Source organism: Cajanus cajan, chromosome 4, assembly GCF_000230855.2.
Source record: "Cajanus cajan strain Asha chromosome 4, NIPB_CcT2T_4, whole genome shotgun sequence".
NCBI lineage: Eukaryota > Viridiplantae > Streptophyta > Magnoliopsida > Fabales > Fabaceae > Cajanus > Cajanus cajan.
Window position 1 is genome coordinate 73333033 of NC_138520.1, and position 11312 is coordinate 73344344.

General features: G+C 25.5%; 1 protein-coding gene across 1 annotated transcript; it reads right to left on the minus strand.

Annotated features, from left to right (window-relative positions):
* Nucleotides 1–8744: 8744 nt before the first annotated feature.
* Nucleotides 8745–10860, minus strand: LOC145957105 (uncharacterized). The gene is made up of 2 exons (XM_083073321.1): nucleotides 9983–10860; nucleotides 8745–9667 (listed from the first exon to the last, which is right to left on the minus strand). The coding sequence occupies exons 1-2, from the start codon at nucleotides 10513–10515 to the stop codon at nucleotides 8995–8997; spliced, it is 1206 nt and encodes a 401-aa protein (XP_082929447.1). The 5' UTR covers nucleotides 10516–10860; the 3' UTR covers nucleotides 8745–8994.
* Between the last annotated feature and the right edge of the window lie 452 nt (nucleotides 10861–11312).

Genomic DNA, 11312 nt, shown 5'->3' on the forward strand with positions numbered 1-11312 from the left:
GCTCGGCTGTTTGAAGCGGTGACCCAATTGCTGCAAGAGTGTCCACAATTTTCTTGATTTCAAGAAGATATTGATTTATGGCCGTGAATTTCTTTGTTGCTCTCAGCTGAATCTTGAGTTGTTTCACACGAGCCTTGGTTTGAGAAGCAAAATAAGTTTCAAGATTTCTCCAAATCTGATGGCACCACTCGTATCCAACCATCCGGACCTTGAATTGAGGTTCCATACTTTCTAGTAACCAGGATTTGAGCAGGTTATCTTGCTGATCAAAATTTTCATATTCTGGATTGATGACCCCTTTTTCTTTGTCTTCGTCAGTCACATGCGGAGATGGAACATGACTAGCTCCAAGAATATGGTTCTTTAAACGATACCCACGGATGGTGGATTCAGCTTGTTGCCTCCAAGTGAGAAAATTATCCTCACTGAGTTTAGAAGAGATAGGAGTAGAAAAGGCTTGTGGGATGAACTGTGTAGATTTTGCGGAAGCCATGATAAAGCCTGGAAGGAAAAAAAAATTCAAGTGCTCATGATACCATGTTAGAAACAATCAGAGAAGAGGAAGGAAGAAGATTGAATAAGAATCTGTAAAATTGATCTGTAAAATTATATTGTAGAAAGGAATACAAGAGCTATATATATATACCTAAGAAGAGAAGCTAACAGAAAACTACTAAGCCAACTCAGCTAACAAATTGTATCTATTATTACATGGGAATGACTTAATATCCTTTTTACGGAACACCTCTTTTTTGCAATGTACATGAAGAAAAACACAAAGTGTTCTAGATAGACTAATAATTCAAATTAATTAATTTCATCTCACAGAGTAAACATATGTAATTATACACTATTTAAAGTTTAGTTCGACATATTTGAGTAGCTTAAGAGAAGAGCAATGAACACATAACTTGTGATTTTATAAGGGAATGAGCTCGGATCTATATATAATATATGATAGTCTTTAGTGTTCATCGGAGCAGTTATACATGCAAGAATTTAAATGTTCTAGTCAATATGATAAGACCTAGAGTAATATATATAATTTAGGAGAATTTGGATTCCCTTATATACATTTTTTCCCAGTGAAATCTTATCTCTGAATTAAAAATTAAACAAAAAAAAATTAAATATTAAAAAAGAGAAGTATGAATTTTCAATAATAAAATTTCCAAAAATAATAAGTAAGATTTCTTAGTGAAAGAATCCAAGAATCCAATCCTTTTAAAAGATTAAATAGAAGTGACAAAATGAATTTGTTGAGTAACCTAATTCATTATTTTTACAATGGGTTGAAGTTTTCAATCCACCAACCCATCCCATTTTGACTTGTCAAACAATGTGTTAAAGGTGAGTTGGAATGTGTCAGCCCACCAACCTTTTTTTAATTTTAAATTTCTTATGTTTTTTATTTTTTTCTTTTAGTAATATATCATTTTATTAAGATTTAAACAAAATAGTTGTATTAATTTTGATCCTTTTGAACTCATATTTGATATTATGGTATATATAATTATATATACATACATTAACCAAGTGTAAATAGTCTTGTTAATTATTTTTATGAATTTTTTATTTCATTTACTGTGTCTAAATAAATTATTATTCAAAAATTAGGTTATTTTTTTTATTTTCTATATATATATTATATATAAAGAAAATATTAAAAAATAATTTTTAATTATTAAATGAGTTGACCCATCAATCTACCAATAAATGAGATAGGTTAAGATTTTTAGTCCACTTTATTAAATAAAACAGGACAAGTTAACCACCTTTTTAATAGATGAAAAATAAGACAAATAATAACATATTGACCCATTTTATATATCTTTTAACCCACTTTTGAGCTTAGAATTTTTATATCACCTTTTTCAATTTACTCTTAATCATTAATTAAAAACAAGTATTACATCCACCCTAGGGAATAAAATACTCCAAAACAAGTATAAATTTACTTATCAAATATTCGAGGTACTACAAATTGGATGAGCAATCCACGTAACCTAAATTTGATGATGAAAACACGAATCTCAAATAATATGGAATTTATGGAAAAGGGATTTTATAGAAGTAATTAACAATATTAATTGAACGAATAAGCTAATACAATATAACTTTTATTTATATATAAAAGCCAAGGCTATACATGCTACACACTTCTATTTATGTAACAAGTACAACTATAGCTTTCTAAGCTAACTACATGCTAATCAACTAATTAACGTGTACGCTACAATTCAATTAAAACTATAGCAAACAGCCAATTAATAAACAACCATTATTTGTGTGGTTTCTATTAATATTTTCATTATTTTTTAATTGATCGATCTTACACTATTATTATCCAATCATATATGTATATTTTAAATTGATGTACATGTGGTATATAAATAATTTTTTTAATTCGGTAAATCATTTTTAATAGTCTTCTTTGATAAAAAAAAATGCGAAACATTGCTATATATAACTTTTGATTCTTAGACATAAGTAACATTTTAGATTTTGATTAATTTAAGTTGAATTGAGTAAATTTATTAAGAAATTTAAACCCTCCTAATGCCTATACAAAACTAAAATTTGAAATATTATCTCTTGGGTCGGTAAAAGTTGCTAAATCTCTACATAATTATCTTATAACGCACAAATTTTTACATTACAAAATTATGTGATGATTAAATATTATGAAACCCCACTCTAATTAATACCATATGGTTCTCCTTGTACCACATGCGATCATGCATCTAAGCCCACAAGCTCAATGATCTCAGCAAATTGCAAAATAAGGGACCATCAAAAGGACCCTCAGAGCTATGCTTGTTTAGACGTAGAGAGAAAATAGGAAGAAAAAAAATATAAATAAGAAGATAAATTATTTTTTTTCTTTTACTATTTGGATAAGAATATAATTATTTTCTTCTTTAAAATTAGAAACAAAAGTAAAATATTATAATTATATATAATATATATAATATAACGGTATCAGATAGGTAAATGCATAAATTTGTTAATAAGTTTTAATTTTCTCTACTTAAAAAGAAAAAAAATCTATAATTTTTTTTTCTCTTCATGCAACGTTTATATTTCTCCTCCATCACTTTCGTCTCCTCTTATTGTTTTTGTTCTGAAAATGTCTGTCCAATAATTGTAGAAATAATGAAGTTCCTCTTTAATCATGAGCTAAGAGGTGTGCTAAATGAAAATTCCTCCAAATATAAGTATCATTTCTAGTTCCGTAAATAGTAATAACTTTGTAGTGCCACTTATGGTGGACAATATTAGATTCTCTTGGCATTGTTGGGGAAGGAACATATTGCTAACTAGTCCATGTTAATAAATTAATTAATATCCACCCCTAATTCAATCGAATTTGAAGTTAATCTTAATGAAAGTAGATTAGATACTTTTGGGAAATAGATTTGGCACATAAAATTTATTGTGGTTTAAATTTTGTCTACCACTTCCTCTACCATGTCTTGGAGTGAAGAATTATGAAAAGGACTTGAAGGAAGCATCATTTGTTGGTGAATATTTTGATATATATTAAACAATTAGATGAAATGTGGATATTGTTATAAGGAAATTGTGGTGAGTGAAGGGAAAAGGACGTGTGCACGTGCAGATTTGCATTGAATAATTGTGATAAGAAAGGGAATAGGAACAAATGAGAGAGACCCAGAAGAGAAGAAAAATGGTGAAAGCTTGAAGAAACCAACACGAGTGCCAATGCTCACCTTCTTCTGTTTTCCTCTACATGGTCCCATGCCGTTCATTCTTACCAAATCAATCAATATTCATTAATTTCGTAAGAAAATTAATATTGCATAAATTTCTCACCATACACCACAAATCAATCACAAATTGGATTAGCTTTGGGGTATACAACTTACAAGGATCATTTTTAAACAAGAGCAATATCTTATTAGGTTTAATGCTTTTTTTTATAAGTATTTTTAGTTATGGTAAGTATGCAAACATAGGGAAGAAATCAGTATTCTAAATGAATGCACAAAACTTAAATATGTTTCTTTAAAGTGTTATTGATATTGTTTTTTAATTAAAATTAGAATTTTACTTCGTAAATACAAGCATCATTAGCATATATATATATATATAGTACTAAGGTAAAATTATAATTCTAATTACAGAATAATACCAATCACACTTAAAAATTGTACCTAAATTTTATCCTAAATGAATATTTTAAAGTAAGTATATCATTGCATAAGAAGAAAAAAAAATGAATATAGATAGTTTCATACAAGGAAACAATTTATATAGGAAGGATAATAATTACCTTATTTGCACTCAAGGTTTTTAACAAAGTTTAGTCATAATTTCTTACATTAGATATTTCGTACGAATGTTATGATTAAAAAAAAATAGTTAAGGTGATATGAATATGTGTATAGAAAATCGGCCGAAATTTTCAATAAAGAAACTAGATTGTATGATTTTTAATTTTATAAAATTTGGTGAAGAGAGATTAAAAAAATATTAAAAGAAATTCTCGACCTCAAGTTTGCTAACATTATTACCCCCATAAAAAGTATTGTAGATTTTGATACTCATTTAAATTATCACAATTTTATTCTTGAAATGATGCTTTATGAAATAAGGAAATGATAATATTGATAAATTACTCTTGATTTTGACTTTTAAGTGATGTAAGACTTTTTGAAATACTTAAACAATAAATAATATTTTTAAAATTTTAATTTATATATAATTAAAATTTAAAAAATATTATGTAAATTAATTTATATATGAATCTAAAGATGTGTAATCTTTAGAGCGAACCTCATTTAATAAGATAAGATTGTTGTTATTGTTGTTGCAAGATTATCGGTTATAAGGCCCAACAATAAAAGGCCTCGTTAGGAGCATTGCATTTTATTTTTATTGATTTTCTTGCCAAGAGGGCCAGATTAACGGATTTAAACTCTCAGAAGGCCAAGCCTCCACAAGATTTTTATTGATTGTTCAATTTTGGTTCCAATTTTTTATTACAAGTTTGATCCTCTAATATTAAAAATTAAGCAACATATTATGTAAAATTAAAAAGAAAATGTCAACGTGCCTGAAAATGACACTACGTAGCAATTATTTAGTCATGACAAGTTTAATGTAATGAATAATATCATGCCAAGTTCCATTCATGTTATGTTACTTTTTATTTCAATTACAATTTATAATCTATTAAAAAAAATTTAAAAATTTTAATATTATTATTTTTCGATATGTTTGGCGGTATCTCCTAGACACTAGTAGGAGGATCAAAGTTGCACCTCCATGAAATTATAAAGATAAAAAAAGAATCATGGAAATTTTAATAACGATACCAGAATTCAAATTCCAGATTTCTTGCATTTTATTCCAACTTTACTATTATGCTGATCTTAATAGATGAAATAAAAGTGGATTTAAGAAAGTAAATAAATAAAAAAATATGTGGAATTTGCAGTTTGTTCGTCCTTGCTTTTTGAAAAGTGAGGTATTGGAATTAGGAAAAGGAAGAAGAAAGTATTCAAAGGTTGGGTCTTTGACTTTGTTTCATCTGTTTTATGAAATTTGGTCCCTTATCTCTCAGGCCCTCTTCTCGTCTCGGTTATATCTTACTTACAACAATAACGCACTTAATACATAAGATAGGTTAACTTTTATTTATTTTAATAATAATTAGTTATTTATCTAAATTCTTTTTAAATGAATATAATTATAGAAAAAATTAAATATATCTAAATATAATATTTTTCAACAAATAATTCAATTTCAATCATTAATAATTTGAAGTCTTCAAATTCCAATTCACAATGATAAGAAAGTAAGAAATTTAAGGATAAATTATATTTTTTGTTTTTTATTTTATTTTTAAGATTTATTTTAATATTTTATTTTTAAAATATTCATTTTAATTTTTTATTTTATAAATTTGGATCGATATATTCATTGCAAAACAATGATTATTTATAATTTTGAGATATAATTTTGAATTCCTTTTTAACTAATTCAAGACTTAAAAATTGTTTAACTATACTCACTTATATGAAAATTATTGAACACAATATAAAAAGTTTCATAAATATGAAAAAAAAATATCATAAAAATAACTCCAAAAAGCAATCAAAAATTTTAAAAAATATATATAATTTTATATTATTTTTTAGTTATTTATGATATATATTTTACACATAATTTTCATTATGTTTATAACTCTTTTGGATTCGAATAACAATTGAATTTCATAATTTTCATATATATGACTCTATTGCTACAAGTTTTACATCCTAAATTAATTCAAAATTGTATTATAAAATTGAAAATGAATATTATTTTTAGAAGGACTAAGTTGATCTAAATATAATAGACCAAAATAAATATTTTAACAGATAAAAGACTAAAATAAATTTAAAAAAATAAGATAAAAAATCAATAGTATAATTTAGACAAAACTTAATTTGAAATTTTTTTTATCCTCATAATAAAAGAAAGGATAATCATAAATCATTATCTCTAAAAAAAATCGGGGATAATTTATCCACCACAAAATTAGATATTAGATGGATAAAATAATTTAATCAAATAAGAAATAAATAAATTTAAATCAATATGAAAATTAAAAAAATAACATAATTAAATAATTTTTCATGAAAATCAGGAAAAAATGAAATCAAAGATGTGAGGAGCAAATTAGTTTAAATTAGGAAATAATTTAAATCAGAAAATAAGAGTGGAAGAAAAGAAATCTTATGAGAAAAGTTATTGAGAACGAAAGGTATTTGCATAAATATAATTATTAATCATTGAAATTGAATTATATTGACAAATATTATATTTAGATATATTTAATACTTCTATAAATATATTTATTTGTTTATTATATATTTGATATATATATATATATATATATATGCTTACTTTAATTATATGATACAAATAAATTTTTGTTACCTTTTATAATACTATTTGATTTTAACAAATAAGGTATAAATTCAAGGCATTATTGAGTCTCTTAAAATATTATATAATATTGTAAATTTCCTACTATTTTCTTATATAGTCTTTAAATTTAACCGATCAAAAATATTTTCCACAAATTTCAAACAATAATTCAAAATAAATCTATATATGTATGAAATTTTCTTTTTAATTCACCAAAAAAATGAAAGTTTCTTTTTTGTTATGGTTGTTATTATGTTTATTAGAAACTAATATTTCTAATATATTATTTTAAGTGACACATATTTAAATGTTTCATTTAGAAAAAAAAAAAAAGATCTTACCATTTGGATTAAGACATATATTCACATTATTTTGCGATTATATTATATATTGATGAATCATCGATCTCATAAAACACATTAATTAAAATTTTGAAATAAAATTTAATATTAATTTCCTCTAATATCAAAGGGAACTACCACACAGTACGTTGTGAAAATTATAAGAAAATGTGTATTCAAGCGCAAGGTTATTCGTAAAACGATTAAAAAGAAAAAAGTACGAAGTTTATTTCAATGTCGTTACCATTCAAACTTGTTAAAATTCTATTGGAAATAACTTTTTGAAAAATATAGTATCCATTCTATTGTCGGGTGAATTTGTTTGTTAAAAAGAGACGCAGGAAAAAAAATAAAGAAAAAAAATTATGGGAACATTTGTTATGCTAAATACTTTTTATTTTATCAAAAATTTGACGTTAAAAATGTTGATTTTTTATTTTTAATTTATAATTAAAAAATAAAATTCTTTAATTTTTTGAAGATATTTTTTATACGTATTTTTCACAAAATTATTCTTATGAAATAGACGCGAATATAATATTTTTGAGTTAAAAGGAATGATTTATTGTAGTAAACGTTACTTTAATTTACTTAATTAATATAATAAAAATATTAGATTCCCATGATTATCAGGAACCATATTCCTTGAAAAAAAAATTCTTCTGCACCCTCTAAATGTGATGACTAATATAAGGAGAAAGAAATACATATAAACAATAAGATGAAAGAAAAAATAAATGCATCAATATAAATTACTCAAAAAATTTTAACTTCTTTCTCCTCCCTACGTGATTATAGGCATCTTATCTTTTGTTAAGTTTGATTTCATTATATTGGAGTAAACTACTATTATATTGCATATGTTAAAAACACCATGATTAAAAACAACGCCAAAGTGACATATTTGGAGATGCAATTTAAGGGGTGTATTGGATTAACACTTCAATGAAAATAAAGTGTTTAATTTCTATTATGCATTCTTAAAAACTGTGATTACAAAAATATTTAATATTCTTAAATTATATTTATAATTTTTAAGTTAAGGCTCTATTTCTATTAAAGGTATAAACTGAATTTATATTAATGTGTTGCACTATATATATTTTTTTTATATATAAAATATCGTTTTGATAAATTTTAAATAAATTAATAAATGAATCTTCATCTTTAATACTACTAGTTAATAAAATCTATAATTTTAAACATGTTATTCATACTCAAGTATATGAAAGAGAATATATTAATTCATGGAGGACTAATATAACTTTAAATATAAGAATAAAAATTAGTTAAAAAAATATTAAAATCTATTATTTAACAAAAAATAGAAAAATTATTTTAAATTTTTTTATTATTATTTATGTTATATTTTTTTTATTAAATCATGTAGTATTACAAATTCATCTTTTCCTGGAATTCATAAAATCCCTAAAATTTTTATAATATATAAATCCATCAAAATCTATTAAAATTCATTAAAATATGAATTATAGAATCTTAATTAAAATTAAAATTAAAATTTTTTAAAAAATCCTAAAAATCATAATATTCCTAAAAAAACTTTTAAAATCCAAAGATTTTTTTATATTAAAAATTATCTTTCAAAATTCCAATATAATACACCCCCTAATTCTCTAATGAAAATAATCAAAATTGTGAAACAATTAAACTTTGATTACAAGTAAAATAAGAATCAAACAAGTAACTAGTCTCAGAGCTTGGCTGCATTCAAGGTAGGAACTGGCGTTGGCCATTCAGGAAGAAGAAGGGACATGACATTACCCCAAGCTCGTATACCTTCGTCTTCATCCATTGCAGTGTACACACACTCCACTTTTTTATTCTTGTAATCACACATGAAAATGCCATTCTTTGAATATAAATACATTATAAATTCGCAATGAGGGTGAAATCCCAACAAATTCATGTTGTCCGTAATAACTCCTTTAAGACAATAGACATGTGTCGACCATTTCAGTTCCTCAGAACTCACGAGTTCATAAACTATGAATTCCAAATTTTCCTTTGTAAATACACATATCCTAACTCGCCCATTGCATATCCCGTTGTATATATCGTATTTTCCGTCTTCATCAAACGTAGAACAAGGATTGTGAATATCTATTATTTGACACCCGGGATACCAAGGATTATTAAAGGGGTCACACACAACAAAACCATAGTACTTTATCCACCAAATAAACTTTCCTTTGTAGACAAGAATGTTCTTAGAACACGAGTTTGACATTAGAATCGGGCGATTTGGCTCACACGGGACAATAACATCAGACGAACTCCATTTACCTGTCTCAGACGAAAACATGTTCACTTGGAAGCTCCTAACGTATTGAAAACACACGATTGGAATATGCATGACACAAAACCTGTTGAAATATAAATAAAATTTCAAATCGTTAGAATAACAACAACAAAAAAAATATAAATCACACATGCACTTCATTGATACAAGACAAGACAAAATTTAGGTATAACTTGTTATTAAGTGAGACTAGTATTATTTTTCAAATAAAATTAACATTTATTTTAGAAGCATGCATTTATATCTAATAATGTAGAATTCAGTAATATACATTATATATATTATTAAAATAAAATTTCAATTCTGATGAACGAAGTAATACTAATCATATTCAAAAAACTGCAAAACAAATATATCTTTTAAAAAAAACCTAGAAAACCTTGAACGAGATTCGTCACACATGAAGCCTACGCGAGCCAATTCTTGTGCATGGCTCCTACGTAATGGAGGCAAAGCAACATATTGTTTTGTAAAAGGGTTGGTGACGAAATAATGAGTGTGAGAATGATCATGAGTACTGCATAGAACAAGGTCGTGATGCGTGGCCTTCACTCTGACTCGGTCACGATCTTGAGGCAAAGAACGAGGGAGAAAGTGAGAGCCCTTTAGCATGTGAGTTTTGTTGTTGGAATCTATGGAGAAAAGCGTCTTGATTTGGTAATCGGATCCAGAAACAAAGCGGAAAAGGATGAACTGTGTTTGCACTTCAAATGCATTATTAGGTGATAACTGGTGATGAGTGAGACGTGGGTGAAAGAAGAATGGTTCAGAAATAAGAGTGAGAAATTGTTTGTTCACGCTTTTGCATGGAAGAAGATAACGGAGGGGTAAACGGTGAAGAATTGCAACAAGTAGGTCAATGTTGTGTTCTTCTTCCATGATGATTCTGGATTTTCTTGAAGCCATTTTCATTGTGTGTTACGTTGAAGCCTAATGCATTGGGCTGCTTATATAGGGTTATTAGCAAAGTGATTAAACTTGTTTTGGTTACAAGATTTCTAATAGATATTTTATCATTATAAGAGATTTTGGATGAAGGTATGAGATTGACGAGGAAAGGCAAATCAATCATATCTTTTAGTAAGTAATTTAAATTGTAATATAAAGATTTTATTCCAATTATTGACGATTTATTTTTAGAAAAAATGTAATTTAAATTAGAGATAAAAATAAAAGAACGTAAATTAATTAAAAAGATATATATGGTTAAGAAGATAAAGTATACATGTAAATAAAATAAAAGGATAATTTGAAAGTGAATTTCTTTAGATATATTAATATGTAAGATATACCTCCACTTAAAACAGATAAAAATATTGATGAATTTAGATTTTATAAAAATAAACATTTATCTTTCTATAGTTCAGGAGTAAATTTAAAAATATCCACGTACGTACGCAACTTGATAAAAATTTAAATTTAAATCTCTTTACAAACTCGTAGATTTGAATAGAACTGTAAAAATAAAATTTGCCTAATTCTTTCCATGAATTTGTAGGATTTGGGTATGATGTATATCACGAATTTGGCGAAACTTCTTTTTAACACTATCTTAAGTATCTTTAAAATTTATTAAACTTGTTTTTAGCTCATCCATAGGAAGTTATATCAGATACAAAATCAAAGTAGATTAAAAAAATCACTTAATCTAATCTTATACAATATTGAACAATCACGTAAATTTTTTTTTTGAACATTTAATTTTATAT